The sequence below is a fragment of the Pleurodeles waltl genome, chromosome 5 (assembly GCF_031143425.1).
Source record: "Pleurodeles waltl isolate 20211129_DDA chromosome 5, aPleWal1.hap1.20221129, whole genome shotgun sequence".
NCBI classification, from domain to species: Eukaryota; Metazoa; Chordata; class Amphibia; order Caudata; family Salamandridae; genus Pleurodeles; species Pleurodeles waltl.
This window is the reverse complement of record NC_090444.1, coordinates 92,765,388-92,782,266: the sequence shown is the minus strand read 5'-3', so window position 1 is coordinate 92,782,266 and position 16,879 is coordinate 92,765,388. Positions and strand designations below refer to the sequence as shown.

The following is a 16,879-nucleotide window of genomic DNA, read 5'->3' as shown; positions in this document are numbered from 1 at the left end:
TCATCGCTCACTATGACCCAGCAAGTCCACGCCATCTCATCCTCCTGTTTTAACACCCTCCGCATGCTTCGCAAGACCCTCAGATGGATCCCCATTGAAACCAGAAGAACTGTCACCCACGCCCTCGTTAGCAGTAGGCTGGACTACGGCAACGCACTCTATGCGGGAACAACAGCCAAGCTCCAGAGAAAACTTCATCGCATTCAGAACGCCTCAGCACGACTCATCCTTAACCTCCCTCGCCACAAACACATCTCAGCCCACCTCAGAGACCTCCAGTTGCTCCCTGTCAACAAAAGGATCATCTTCAAACTCTTGATCCACGCTCACAAGGCTCTCCACGACGCCGGCCGTGCCTACCTCAACGAGCGTCTCAACTTCCACATCCCGACATGCCATCTCTGCTCCACCAACCTCGCCACTGCCCCCGCATCCACCGTACCACAGCCGGCTACAGATCCTTCTCCCACCTCACCGCCAAGACCTGGAACTCCCTCCCCGTCAACCTACGTCTGACCCAGGCCCTTCTGACCTTCTGGAAGCATCTCAAGACCTGGCTTTTCGAGCAGTAGCACCCCCTCACCCCTCCAGCGCCTTGAGACCCTACCAGGTGAGTAGCACGGTTAACAAATGATTGCTTGATTGATGACTAGTTTACCTTCTGTAACTATTACCAACTCAGCAAGCTGGGTGTGTTTGGTATACTATTCACAGCATATTAGATTTATGAGCTAGTTTGTCTTTCTCTGCGCAAGCACCACCAAATTGTACCACCATGCTTGCCAGGTTGTATGTTGAGGTGCTAGAATGTTCATAAGCTGCTAATGTTTGGATTGCAGCAACTCCTTTAGTAATTAGAAGCATTAGTTTGTTTATTGAAAAACATGTGTTTAAAATATTCTGAGTATTTTGGCAACAGAAAAGATGCAGCAGAATGTGGCAAAAATTGAATTATTTGTGAAAGTAACGGTAAACGACTAGATAATGTTCCTTTGGGTTTCTGCTACTTCGAGCAGGAATTACTAATCATTTTGTCTAGTGTACCATTTTACATACCATGTCTGTACTTTTGTATAAGTATTTATTTCAGATCTTAGTTCTTTAAGGCTTTTGTGGGGACCTGATATTAAACTATCATGTTTTAGCTCCAGGTTCTTTAGCACAAAGGACCTATTGATGATGAGTAGGTAGTAGGAAACACTTGTGATCATTGCCGACCTTCTCTCAAATGAAGTAGTTACTAGAGTTTGTAATGTGAAACCACATAGAAACCAATTCTGTAGGCTGTTGGTTAAAAATTTCTTGTGGATGTTATAAATGCTTTTTTCAATCCTGTCGTCACAAAGTGATTTTCTAAATGCTGTTACTTAAGCTACCTGTTTGTGGTTACAGATGGTGTTGATGGCAAACAAGCTCGACGGACAAATTCCAGCACACCGTTGGGAGAGCTCTTTGACCACGGCCTGGACAGCTGGGCTTGCATATACTTTGTTGTGACTGTTTACTCCATCTTTGGAAGGGGGCAGTATGGTGTCAGCGTCTTCGTGCTTTACTTTCTCCTATGGGTGGTTTTATTCTCCTTCATACTCTCTCACTGGGAAAAATACAACACAGGGATTCTGTTCCTTCCCTGGGGGTATGACATCAGTCAAGTGGTGAGTACGTTGCCTCATGTATGATTTCAGATTTTCTTTGCAGTCCTGACTACTAACACTTAAGCACTCCTTACTAGTGGCCTCTTAATTCTTGTGAGGCTGGTAACAGCAGTTACTGTTCCTATTGGAATTATGTTTTTTTTTTTTTTAACTCTAAAATTGAAAGTTTGGCTACTGGAAACAGTTGAAATCGAAGTATGAAAGTCGAGGGGAAAGTGAGGATTGTTGGAGGAATCAGACTCTGAAATACTGAATTCCCCCACGTAATTGTTCATTTTAATGGACTCTGAGGTTTCAACTCATGGTGGGTCGGATTTCTAATCCCAGAGTTAGCGGTACCACTAATCGCCCCATCTTTCCAGAAGAACCATTTCTGCCCTCCTCCGGGAGCACCAGCGCACCCGATCATTGCCAGTCTTCTGCATTTTCGGGACTGGGACATGATCCAACGTCTTTGAGAGTTGAGATGTCTATTATCAGGAAAAGAAGCTCTCTAGCTACCCTGATTTCACGCTGTCAGAACAAAATGCAGGCAGGGATTTCTTGTCTGCAAAGAGCTTCCGAATGAAGGCGGGACCTATCATATGCACTCCTGTACACCGCTAAATTGAGAGTGACTGCCTATGGGAAAACTCATCTCTTTACTGATCCTATGTTGGCTTTGAAATTCAGTCGAAAGCAGATTAACAAATCTGCAGATAATGAGTCGTCGTGGGCGGATAAGGGCGGGCAATTGCTTTTAGCAAATATTGGGCCCGCTGCCCATGGGTACATGTTAGGCCCAAGGAACTTTTTTCTGTGTTTTTTTTTTTTTTTTTTTTTTAAATGATCAGGGCTCATGGGGCATGCTGCAGACACTAATCATTTAACAAGAAAAGTGCCCACTGCGCCCGCCTTGTGGCACCCTGGGCGGCGGCTCCAAAACTTGATTAAAAAAATTAATGCCACCTGGGCCCTCCGCACTTAAGGCACATCAGAGACATTAGATTCTATCAAGTTTAGGGCTTGCCGCTCACGGGGCATATGACGGGCCCAAGGAGCATATATATATATTTTTTTAATGATTAGGGTCCACGGGGTGCCTCTTGGGTCCTAAACATTTAAAAAAAATAAAAAAAAAATGCCTGCGATGGGTCTAAAACTTGATAAAAATGAATGTCTCCTGGGCTCGCCTCACTTGGAGCACCCAGGGGGCATTAGTTTTTATTACGTTTTGGGCCAGCTGGGGGCATTTATTTTTGGTGCCCGCCGCCCATGGTGCATACGGTGAGTCCTGGGGGCATACATTCTCTTTTAAATGATTAGGGCCCTCTGGCCACGGGGAATGTTGCAGGCCATATAATTGCTGCAAAAAAAGTGCAAAATTTGCATATTTCTGCTGCAAAATTTGTTAATCCATACTGCAGTATCCTTCGGGGGAGGATGGGGGCAAATGGGGGTTCTGTATATAAGTCTACCCTGACTGTCGATCAGAGTTAGATATGAGATTTTTCACACAGTACAGTACTGGATGACATGCAAAGACATTACCTTGACATCCACCTTTGACGTGTAAGACATCTATGTGATTACGAGCAGGCCTAGTGGCAAGGCCCCGGGGCTGGGCGGCCTTACTGTCTACTTCTACAAAGAGCACGCCCAGCTACGTCCAGCAGTCCGGGAGGCACTTTTAGTCACCATGCTCATGTTCTGTTATTCAAAGGCAGCCCTCATGTTAATCTATGAGACAGATAGGCCTTGCAGCAGTGAAAAACAAATTTAGCAGTGTTTCACTCTTAGGACATGTAAAACACACCAGTACATGTCCCACCTTTAACATGCACTGCACCCTACCCATGGGGCTACCTAGGGCCCACCTTAGGGGTGCCTTACATATATAAAAAGGGAAGGTTTGGGAGCCATGTCTAATTGGCAGGTTAAAGCAGCACACGCAGACACTGCAGTGGCAGGTCTGAGTCTTGTTTACAGGCCTACTAATGTGGGTGGCACAACCAGTGCTGCAGGCCCACTATAAGCATTTGGTTTCCAGGCCATGGACACCTCTAGTGCACTGCCCTAGGGACTTATTAGTAAATCAAATATGCCAATCATGGATAAACCAATCAACAATACAATTTACACAGAGAACATATGCACTACACTGGTTAGCAGTGGTAAAGGGCCCAGAGTCCTAAAGCCAACAAAAACGGATAAAAAAATAGGAGGAAGGAGGCAAAAAGATTGGGAATGTCTTTGCGAAAAGGGCCAGGTCCAACAAACACCATTTATTTAAATGGCTTCTCCCGATGCGTTTCGACCAAACGGCCTTTCTCAAGGGTTACAGTAGTCCAGCCTGGCAGGTGCCATTTTGAGCCCTCGACTGTATGTGATATTGAATAACAAATAGCATAGAGGCCTGATGTCAGAAAATGCAAACTCCCAATTAGGCATATCTTTACTAGATTGTATTATACACCACCATCCATATTGTATCCCCTTATTTGCCACAAATGCAGTGATATATATTCTCAGCATTGCGCTAGTGGGCTCATTCATCAGCGTTGTGTGTATATGCACATAGTAAACATTTGAAATAGTAAATGCTCATTTCAACCTCAAATCATAGGATTCTACAATTTAGAAATAATAGCATCATATTCCATAATACCAAAAAAACAAAAGAAAAAGTTTATCCAATATTTCATCCATGAATCAAACCCAAATGGGCATGTAGAAGAACCATACATTGCTTTTCCACAATTGATATAGTTCATCACCAACTCCATGCAGTAACCTAAATGAAAAAAACAGAATTAACGTAAAATTTTAAAACCTGTCCATGCCGAAAACCTAGGAAGAAATGGAAGGACTGGCAACCTAAAACATTGTCAAAAAAAGCATTTGATAATGTTATAAATGTACTGCCATCCCCTCATCTGCATTTAAACCCCAGGGTTTAAAGTTTCAAAATCCAGGATACACATGGATTCCATCTTGCACAATTCTCTCTATCTCTTCCCCCCCTTAGTATTGAGTGGCGTGCTGTCAGTCACTACAAAGCATAGTAAATTGCTGTCACCAAAATGGGACTTCACAAAATGTCTAGCTACAGAGTATTGTGTTGTGATTTTTGATCACCCTTCTGTGGTCCTAAACCTGTTTTCTCGCTTTGTGGATGGTGCTTCCCACATATAGGTGGTTACAAGGGCAAATTAAGCAATAAATACTATATTCTGTATTGAAAGAAGTGGATACCCGAATAGTGAATACTGTCTATGTTGGGTACACCAAGTTTAAATGTATTCTGACTGAGTACAAGCTTACAGCAAACAAACCCTGGTTTCTGCTTGTTCTGAACTGGTTTCATCTCCATAATAAAACTCTTGCTTCGATAAACTTTCAGTGAACAACAACTTCCAAATGTAATAATGTGGTGTCACCAATATACGGACACAAATTTTCATCAGTATGCAGGGAGTGTCAGTGTTTTGTGAGAATCATCTTAACTGTGTAAGCTTGGTTACAATAAGTAGTAACAAACCTAATCACCTCCTGGTCATTCTTATCCGATTTATCTGTTGGAGAGAATAAGTTCAGTCTGGTGAGCCCCTCAACTTTGTTTTGCAGCCTGCTTTATAAACTTGTTGGGTTAACCCCTCTCTCTAAATCTAGCCTCCATTACCATTCATTCCTTCTCAAATGCAGCTCTAGAGCTTCATTTTCTTGGTGCTCTGAGAAGTTCCCTATATGGAATGCTTAACACTACATTTTTCGGATGAGCGCTGGAAGCAAAAAGGAGACTATTGCCTGCTGAAGACTTGCGATATAAATTGGTTTCTAATTTATCCTACACTGCCACTACATCCAGAAATTCAACAGTATACTTATTTATGTTACCTGTAAAGTGTAGATTAGTTATTTTGATTATTTCAATAAAACATCTAGCAGCCTCCTTATCACCTTTCCAGATTGCAAAAACATCTTCAGTGAACCACACCCACAATACTATGTGCTCAGTGAATTCTGCAAGACCACTCGGCACTTGCTCCTCCCACCAGCCAACTGCCAGGTTGGCGTAGTTGGGGACGAAGCAGGTGCCCCTCGCTGTGCCCTGCGGCTGCTTGTACACCCTTTTGCCAAAGATAAAAAATTTGTTGGTAAGACAAAAATGAATCATCTCCAATATTATCCTCGAATGCATTAAATCGGAAAGGGATCTCGCGCTTAAAAAGTGCTTACAAGGTTTTAAACCAACCTCACCTCAGATACGCTCGACGTCAAGCACTATCAACGTCCAGTGCAACATCAGCAGGACAGACCCAGATCGACGTCGCATCCAAGATTCTCAACGTCAAAAAGTAGATCTTTCCTCTGAGAACTTATTCATAATGCAGAGACAGCTCCAGAGAAATATAAGTCTCCAATATGATCTCCACATCTCCTTCGGCGAAATCTGACTTGATTTTCAGACTATTCCTGAACCTATTCACCATCCAGACATACACCTATGCCTGCGCGTACGCCATCACCTGTCTCTAGGATTCCATGCAAATCTAGGAGTCCACACAGGCATAGATCACCAAGTATAGGACCACAGTTTCACATATCAACATCTAGATCTACACATGGAAGATCTCATTCCAGAACATGTAACTACTACTGCTTCAGGTCTCGATGAAGGCATAGATCATGTTCTTGGTCTTCAACTTCTCAGTCATCCATATGGGACTATTCACCACCACTGTCTGGCTCCCCTCCGGCTAATCTCTCCCCTGTGGATGACCTGGTTACATTAAATGATGTGATGATCAGAGGAGTGGCAAAGTACACAACATAGAGATTGCAACACCTGTGTCCACATCTCTGATTTTTTTTTAAACGCTCCATCACAGGTCTTCCTCCAGACCACTGCTTCTTCTGGAACCTGCCATGCAGACTTTTCTCACTCCAGCCTGTGTTCGAGCTGCACCTTCAAGGCTTCAGAAAAAATATAAGGCATTTGATCAAGACCCCCGGTTCCTCAAAAACAGATCCTCTTCCAAGTTTGGTGATTGTAGAAGCTGCAAAAATACCCATGCCACGTCCTCATCCTCGACAGCACCACCGGATAAAGACAGTAAGTAATTTTGATTAGTTGGGGAAGAAAATGCTTAACACCTCAGCATCGTACATGAAGGTCGCCAGTGCAACTACATTACTCAGGAGGTACAATTGAGGGAGTCCCCTCCAGATTTATGTAAAAACTGGCAGAGGAGGACCAACAAGATTTTCAGGAAATCTTGGAAGAGGGATGTCCAATTTCAAACCAAATCAGTGCTGCAACTAATGCCTCTGATGGCTCTGCTCATGGCATCCCTACAAGCCGTTTTTCATGGCTCAGTCTTAAAGGGCTAAAGCCTGAAGCACAGCAAAGAATATTAAACATTTCCTTCACCGGATCATCCCTCTTCGGCACACATGCCGATGATGCAATGGCCAGAATGAAAGCAGAGGCACTCACTCTCAAGGCAGTGGGGCTTAAGAAGCAAAAACAAATGTAAGTGTAGATACAGGCCAACGTCAGAGGGTTCAAATCTCACTGGGTGCCACAACAGAAACAATTTACCCGGTCGTATCACTATCCTCTACGTCCAGAAAGAGGAAGGAGTTCATCCCGACGGTCCACTTCCTCGTCCAAAGGGCAGACAAAGCAGCGAATATGGCTTCCCTCTTCTCCGACTCCTGGTAAGAGGGAGGGGGGTGGAGGAGTTCCTTTTCACCAGGAACATCCTACTCAAACTTTGATCAGATGCTTCCCTTCAGGGTTCGAGGGCTCACATGATACTTTTGCAAGTTCAGGGCTTGTGGTCGGACAAGGACAATTTTATCACATGAACATGCTGAATTTCAGAGCAGTCCACCCAGCACTGAAATCCCTCTATCCATCCATTCAAACAAATTCTTTGCTTGTTAAAAAGGACAGCACCACCACAGTGCATTATCTGAACAAGCAAAGAGGGACCCGCTCACAACCCCTGTAGGAAGCTGGCCTGGTGGTGGACACCCATGGTGTTATCACCCTATACCAGGTCCAGGTATCCCCTATTAGTGAAGTGTAGACAGTTTGTAGGAAGCTAGAGCTCTCTACAAGTAGGTGTGGATGAGCAGCCAAGACTTATCTAAGAGACATGCAAATCTTATGCAATACCACTACAGTCACTCAGCGCTTACACACATGAAAGAACTACAGTGTTACAAAAAAGAAGGTACTTTATTATAGTAATACAAATACTAAAATACTGTTTAGGCAATACCCAAAACTGGAGGTAAGTAAACACACTATTATGTACACATTAGAAATCAGTAAATAGTATAGAAAGCAATAGGCATCGGTAAAAGCAATAGCAAATAGTGAGGGCCCTAGGAGGGGACCAAATCATATACTAGAAAAGTGGAATGCAATGGAATCGGGAGAAGGGAGCTGGAGGAACTAGGAACCCCAAATGATCAGTACTAGGGTGCCCCCAGCGACCAGGAGAGAAGAGATAAGTACCTGGTTTTCCCCAAACTGACAGGAGGACTTTGGAAAAGGTTTGCGCAAAACCCAAACAAGACTGGAAGAACCCAAAGGTGACAGAAGAGGACCTGCAAAGGAAGGGGACCAAGTCCAGTTCGAGTTGGAGTTTCCAGTTGTGGCAGGAGCCACTACCCACTCTTCTGTGGATGCAGGACCAGGTCAGCAGGGGATGAAGAAAGTCAGCAATGCAGTACCGGAGCAGAAGAAGAGTTCCAGGAGTGATGCAAGTAATGTTCTAAATCAGCAGTCGTGATTCTGGAAATCCACCAACAAGCCTTGCCACTCAGCACACCTGGAGGAGTGTCCCGCGTCACTGGAGCAATTGACAGGAGACTTTGCATTGCAGGGAGAAGTGCTGGAGGGTGGGACTACACAGAGCCCGAAGAGCCTTTGGAGGAGGAGCAAACAAGCCTTGGTAGCTGCAAGAGGCGTGGTGCACAGGGGTTCTGTCATGCAAGGAGAGGCAAGGACTCACCACCTCCCAACTTAGACAGCTGGTAGAGAGAGGACCAAGGGGACCACTCCAGATCATCTGTGATGCAGGATCTACACAGTTCCAGAGGAAAGCAGATCCACGCAGCCGGTCATCGTTGCGGTTGGTGCCTTGAGATGCAGGAGAGTGACTCATTTGCTCTAAGGGGAATTCCTTCTTGTGCAGACTCGCCGCCCTCAGTGGATGCATAGTCAGGGAAATGTTGCAGTTACTGTAAGGAGCCAAAGAAACAATGTTTGTAGAGCGAACTTGTCACTGAAGATGCAAAATGTTGGTTCATGAAGAGTCCAGTTGCGGTTCCAGTGGCCAGGAGATGAAGTAAACGCTGCATAAGGGTTCTGGTGGAATCCTGAACGTCGAATCTTAGCACCCACCCAAGAGGGAGACACTAAATAGCCCTAAAAGGGAGTTTGTTCACCTGCAAGGTGACCACCTATGAGGAGGGGGCTGTGACGCCACCTGCCAGACCTGGCCACTCAGACGCTCCCAGGGGCCTCTGCACATCTTGGATTCAAGATGGCAGAATCAAATGGCCACCTGGAGGAGCTCTGGGCACCACCACCCCTGGGGTGGAGATGGACAGGGGAGTAATGACTCCCCTTCCCATTGTCCGGTTTCACACCAAAGCGGGGACCAGGGGTCCCTGGACTGGTGCAATTCGGTTTATGCAAGGAGAGCACCAAATGTGCCCTTCAAAGCAGTACCAGTGGCTTGGGGAGGCTACCCCTCCAAGGCATGGAACACCTATTTCCAAGGGAGAGAGTGTTGCCTCTCTCTCCCCCACAGGAAATCCTTTGGTCTGCCTTCCCCTGCCTGAGCTGTTAAAGCAACAGGAGGGCAGAAACATGTCAGGAGGGTGGCAGCAGCGTGGGCTGCTTGCAAAAACTCTTAAAGGACTGGTAGGAGCAATGCTGGGGGGCTTCTAAGGAGCCCCCGCATAGTGCATGGAATCATACAACCAATACTGGAAACAGTATTGGGGTATAATTCTGAAAGTTAGATATCAAACATGCCCAGGTTCGGAGTTACCATTATGTAGATGGACACAGGTATTGACCTGTGCCCAGTACACAGGTAAAATGGCTTCCCCGCAATTACCAAGTCCAGTGCATTGGAGCTGGAGTTTTTAGGGGGATCTCTGCTCATGCAGGGGTGTACACACACGCCCACACCCTGCCATCTGGGTTCAGAGCGCCTACCATAGGGGTGACTTACAGTGACCTGGTGCAGTGACCTGTAATGAAAGGGTGCATGCACCTTTTCATGCAGGCTGCCATGTCAGGCCTGCAGACACATTTTGCATGGACTCCCATGGGTAGCACAATACATGATGCAACCCATGGGGAACCCCTGGTGCCCCAATGCCCTGGGTACTTGGGTACCATTAATAGGGACTCATATGGGGGCACCAGTATGCCAATTGTGGGGCTTGCAATGTCCTAGACAACCAAATGTAGAGAGAGAGAGAGCACAGTCACTGGGGTCCTGGTTAGCAGGATTCCAGTGAACATAGTCAAAACACACTTAAAGCAGGTAAAATGTGGGGGTAACCATGCCTAAAAGAGGGTACTTTCTTACTACTCCTGTTGCTGGAAGCGGAAGCCATCTGGAAGTGGCTTCTAGCCAGAAACTTGACAGTATCGCTAGTTTACTTTCCAGGATCCCTGAACACTCAAGCAGATTATCTGAGCCGCACGTATACAGAAGATCACAGCTTGGTTCTAAACAACATAATTCAAGCTATTTTTTTAGGAATGGGGCAACCACCAATAGACCTATTTGCAGAAGAAGCAAACAAAAAATGCCCAAGCTTCACATCCAGGTTTTACTAACCAGGGACAAAGGGGAATACCCTTTTGAGATTGCCCTGCATACCTGATGATCTCCACAAGCTCGGGAGGAAGATACTCCATCCCAGCCTTCCATCACTGAGCTAGACAGTATGGCTCCTGAATTCCTGAAATATGGTCATCTAGGTCTTTTGCTGGAATGCATGAACATTCTCAAGACCTCCAAAAGACCATCAACAAGACTTTCATGTTTGTTTAAATGGAAAGGATTTTATATGTGGTGCATCCAGAATAATTTTCATCCACTTCTGGGGCAGGAGGATGTCATATAACCGTACTTTCTTTATCTAGCAAAATCAGGTTTGCGGTTTTCATTGATAACGGTACATCTTGCAGCTATAACAGCTTATCGAAAATCACCATCTCAGACATCATTTTTTCGAATGCCTGTTGTTAAAGATTTTTTAGAGGGCTTAAAAACTGTTTTCATTCCTGTTCACACTCTGCCCCCTTGGTGCTGAATGTAGTACTTTTGAAACTCATCGGTCCACCTTTTGGGCCTATACATAAGTCCTCTCTACAACATGTTACATGGATAACAGCCTTTGTTCTCGCTATTACCTCAGCATGCAGAGTAAGTGAAATTCAGGCTTTCTGTGCAGAAGAGCCTTTCATGGTGGGATACTGTAGGTCCTTGAGGCCTTAAAGGCATGGTGCCATTTATTTTATCTGAATGTAGCCTAGTGGCTAAAAATGTATTTTTTCATTAGTTTTTCCTTCAATAAAACACAGTATTGCACTTCGTCTCCTATTTTCTGATTTATAAAAATGCTGGAGTTCTTTTTTTATGGTTATTAAAGGAAAACGTAACAAATATTAGACATGCTTTTAATATAGGCTGCATGTATGTCTTGTTTGTTTTTTAAAGCATAGAGACAATTTTATGTGCTACACATATATTGTGTGTATGTGTAGATATATATGTTCGATGCCATGTGTAGCTGCAGATACACATGCTGTGCATTATTCTGCCATCTGGTGTTGGGCTCGAAGTGTTACAAGTTGTTTTTCTTCGAAGAAGTGTTTTCGAGTCACGGGATCGAGTGGTGACTCCTCTTCGGTTCCATTGCGCATGGGCAGCAACTCCATTGTTTGTTTTCTTTCTGCCGTCTGGTTCGGACGTGTTTCCTCTTGCTCTGAGATTTCGATTTGGAAAACTTTAAAAAAACCTCTCTTTTCGTCGGTATTGTCTCATTCAGGTTTATATCTTCCATCGACACAGTGGTACCATCAGGGAAAACAACTTTGTTCGCCTTTCGGGGCGCGCGCACGCCCTATTCAGACCGACCGCGTGGAAGCCTCATGGATCGGACTCCATTCCGGTTCTGTCCTCTGTGCCACGCAAAATACCCGTACACCAATCAGCATCTGGTTTGCAACCTTTGCCTTTCCCTGGATCATCGGGAAGAAAATTGTGAGGCCTGTCGATGCTTCCGATCGAAAGACTCTTCGAGACAGGAGGGCACGAAGACTCGAAATGGTGTCCAGAAGCAGTGAACATCTCGACGTGGAGGAGGAAGAACTGATGCAAACAGCGGTCTCAGTTCGAGATTCCAAATCCGATCAGGAATCGGAAGAAGAGAGACCGGTCACATCAGGACAACATGGGAGTACGCCTGCCCCCTGTACCCTCACAAAAGCAAAAACAGGAGGCCTTGGGTACGCCACTGCCGGAAGGCCATGGCTCAGCCTGAAAAAAGACTACCGGTGACCAGCTTACCAGTTCAGCACCGATAAACGCCACTCCTCCCAAAACATTGGAGGCAACAAAAAGCTCCGTGTCCGACTCCAGCAAACATTATTTTTCGGAGTTGAAAATAGGAAAATCACTTTCAGAGCTAAAAAGCATTGACCGTATCATCTCTTTCGATCCCGAAAAAGCCTGCTTCGGAGCCGAAAAGGCCAGCACACACAGAGGAACATGGACTTTCAAAAAGACTTAAAGAAAGCCATAAAACCTCTGAAGAGGCGTATCAAGTACAACCAATACTTGAAGTTATGGCTGAAAGGCAGTCCAGGATCCACATCCATAAGGAAATATGCAGAATTCAGACAGCACCTCCTCTAAAAACAACAAGAAAGCTAGCCTTTCAGGAGGAATTGGACACTATGCAGCCTCCAGCTAAAGTGCCAAAGCAGAAGGAGAAACCACCACCTCCTCAATCTTCTCCTCCTCATTCTCCTCACCTACCTACCTCTCCTCCTACTAGTCCTACACCAGTGCAGTCACCCACTCACTCTTACGACTCACAACAGGACAATGTGGATCCATGGGACCTTTATGATCCAGATCCCTTTCCTAGTAATGACCCAGACAGCTATCTCTCTAAACCTTCACCACCTGAGGCTAGCACTGTCTACAACCAAGTTATAGCTAGGGCTGCAACATACCATGGGGTCACCATGCATACAGAATCCCTAGAAGAGGATTTTCTTTTTTTGAACACCCTATTCTCAACACACTCCATCAATGCCTTCCCATGCTCCCAGGCATGTTAAAACACGCTGATCAGATATTTAGTGAACCTGTTAAGGCACGTATAATAACACCCAGATTAGAGAAAAAATATAAACCTCCACCCTCCGATCCTGATTACATCACACATCAGGTACCTCCAGATTCTGTGGTCGTTAGCGCTGCCAGAAAAAGAGCAGTCCGTCATCAGGAGATTCGCCCCCACCTGGTAAGGAGAGCAGGAAATTCAATGCTGCAGGGAAACTGGTTGCATCCCAGGCAGCAAATCAGTGGAGAATAGCCAACTCACAAGCACTGTTAGGTCGCTATGACAGAGCCCTTTGGGACGAGATGCAAGACATAATCCAGCATCTCCCCAAATAACACTAAAAGAGGGCACAACAGGTAATTGAAGAAGGGTAAGCCATTACCAACAACCAAATTCGATCTGCCCTAGATGCAGCAGATACCGCTGCTACAAGTGTCAATACTGCAGTCACAATACGCAGGCATGCATGGCTCAGATCTTCTATATTTCAAACCAGAAATACATTAGGCGGTGTTAAATATGCCGTTCGACAAAAAAACATATTTTTTGGACCAGAAGTTGACAACCATAGAAAATTTAAGAAAGGATTCTGAAACAGCAAAAGCAATGGGCACACTCTACTCAGCACCATACAGGGGGTAATTTCGGAAACCTCAGTTTTGAGGATGGTTCAGACCACAGACAACTGAGGCATCCACATCGCAACCAAAGACAGCCTACCAACCACAATACCAGTGGGGTAGTTTTAGGGGCACATACAGAGGGCAGTACACCAAAAATAGAGGCAAATTTCAAGCCTCTAAGCAACCTCCACAGCACCCAAAGCAGTGACTTCTCTCACTCCCTTCCGCTCCACGCCTCTCCTGTGTGGGGGGGGGGGAAAGACTATAACCGTTCCACACAAATTGGCAAAATATTACCACAGACAATGGGTGTCATCAATTATCCGCAATGGCAATTGCCTAGAATTGATACACACCCCTCCAAATATCCCACCAAGGTCACACAAACTATCCACAGAACACATCACTCTGTTACAAGAACAAGTCCAATCCCTACTACTCAGACAAGCAATAGAATTGGTGCCACATTCTCAAATAGGGACAGGAGTTTACTCACTATATTTTCTAATTCCCCAAAAAGATGGCACCCTCATGCCAATATTAGACCTCAGGACCCTCAGTCTTGACCTCCTGTGAGAACATTTTCACATGGTAACTTTACAGGATGCAATCCCGCTACTACAAAAGCAAGATTTCATGATAGCATTTCACCTCTAAGATGCATATTTCCATATACCCATCCATCCTGCACACACAAAATATCTCAGGTTTGTCATTCAAGGAAAGCACTACCAGTTCAAAGTGTTGCCCTTTTGGAATAACAACAGCTTTATGGGTATTCACAAAGTGCTTAGCAGTAGTTGCAGCCTACCTAAGAAGACAGCATATACATGTCTTTCCATATCTAGATGATTGGCTAATAAAATAAAACAGTCATATGCAATGCCAAAATCATACCCATTATGTAATACAAACCTTGCAAATATTAGGATTTTCAATAAATTACCAAAAATCACACCAGCAACCAGCACAAATACAATAGTATCTGGGTGCAGTACTAAATACTCAGCAAGCTCTAGCATATCCAAATACACAAAGGATACAAGCTTTCCAAAATATAATCACACAAATACAGACAGATCACAGATATACCGTCAGATTTGTCATGATCATTTTAGGAATTATGGCATCATGCATTGCAATTGTTCCAAACGCAAGACTAAACATGCGACCCTTACAACAGTGCCTTACACAACAGTGGTCACAGGCACACGATCAACTTCAAGATCCAGTGTTGATAGACCGCCAAACATGCATGTCCCTTCAGTGGTGGAATTCCACAAATCGAAAAAAAAAAAATGGCGGCCATTTCAAGACCCTGTGCCTCAGACCATAATTACAACAGATGCATCAATGATTGGTTGGGGAGCTCACCTCAACAATCACACCATTCAAGGGCAATGGGATGTCAAACACAAACAGCTACACATAAACCATTTGGAGTTGTTATTATCTGTCTTTCTGCCCTCAAAGCCTTTCAACCTCTTCTCATACAGAAGAATGTTCTTATCAAAACAGACTACATGACAACCATGCACTATCTAAGCAAACCGGGAGGGACACATTTATCCCAGCTCTCTCTTCTAGCCCAAAACATTTGGAAAAGGGCAATTCACAACCAAATTCATCTGCTAGCACAATACAGTCCAGGGGTAGACAATCAATTGGCAGACATCCTCAGCAGAAATCACCAACAAACACACGAATGGGAGATTCACCCCCAAGTACTTCAAAGTACTTTCAAAAGTGGGGAACACCAGACGGAGATCTATTCTCAACAAGTGAAATACAAAATGCTAAAACTTTGCATCCAGACTCCCACATCCCCTATCTAAGGGCAATGCTCTATGGTCAGGGATATTTGCTTACGCTTTTCTCCTGTCCCACTCCTTCCGTTTCTAGTCAACAAGTTGCGTAAAACTTCACTCAACATGATACTCATAGCACCAATATGGGCATGTCAGACGTGCTACACAATACTACTAGATCTATCTGTAGTACCTCACTCCAAACTCCCACGCAGACCAGATTTGCTAACACAAAACAAAGGTCAAAACAGACTTCCAGACCCCACTGCTCTCAATCTAGCGATTTGGCTCCTGAAGTCCTGGAATTTGGATACTTAAAACTCCCATCAGAATGTAGGGAGGTCATTAAACAAGCACGAAAACCCACTACTAGACAGTGCTACGCAAACAAGTGGAAAAGATTTGTCTACTATTGTCAATCTAAAACCATAGATCCTGTTACAGCATCAATACAAGACATTGTATGTTACTTACTTCATTTACAAAAATCAAATTTAGCCTTTTCCTCCATTAAAAAAAAAAAAAACCTTACTGCATTGTCTGCATATTTACCATCTATTCAACATAGTTCTTTATTTAGAGTTCCTGTTATTAAAGCTTTCCTGGAAGGGTTAAAACGCATCATTCCACCAAGAACACCACCAGTTCCATCTTGGAATTTAAATATAGTACTTACAAGACTTATGGGACCACCTTTTGAACCCATGCACTCTTGCCAAATTCAATTTCTAACATGGAAAATTGCCTTCCTTGTGGCATTTACTTCAAGAAGATTAAGTGAAATATAAGCTTTTAGTCTTGAAGAACCTTTTTTCCAAGTACACAAACACAAGGTTGTACCAAGAACAAATCGAAACTTTCTACCAAACGTAGTCTCACCTTTTCACATTAATCAAACCGTGGAATTACCAGTCTTTTTTTCCACAACCAGATTCTGTGGCAGAAAGAGCTTTGCATACACTAGACCTGTTATATCAAAGTAAAAATACAACTTTTAGTCACTCCTAAAGCACATTCTACAAGAAAGAAAGGTGCAACTATGGTTTGTCTTGGAAACATACCAGTGGCTGATATATGCAAAGCAGCTATAGTCAACAGCTTATACATTTACTAAAAACTACTGTGTTGATGTTTTCTCACAACAAGAAGCTACTGTGGGACAAGCTGTCCTAAGCACATTATTACAAACAACTTCAACTCCTAGAGGCTAGTCACCTCTGTTTTGGGAGAAGTAACTGCTTTGTACTCTATGCATAGCATGTGTATCTGCAGCTACACAGGCCATGGAACAGAAAATCTGTTTGTGGCATGTTGTGCTGCAGATTCACATGCACCCTCCCTCCTCCCCGGAAGCCTGTAGTCATTTTAAGTTAACACATTTGTACAAATGTATATACATTTACTTTTGCAT

At 44.3% G+C, this 16,879-nt stretch overlaps 1 protein-coding gene across 2 annotated transcripts in view; it reads left to right on the top strand.

The window, feature by feature from the left end:
* SELENOI (selenoprotein I) overlaps nt 1-16,879 on the top strand; it is a 219,090-nt gene that overhangs the window by 110,969 nt on the left and 91,242 nt on the right. For both annotated transcript variants that reach the window (XM_069233671.1, XM_069233672.1), the window contains one exon: nt 1,393-1,655. In XM_069233671.1, coding sequence (XP_069089772.1) covers nt 1,393-1,655 — 263 coding nt within the window. The remainder of the gene's footprint in view (nt 1-1,392; nt 1,656-16,879) is intronic.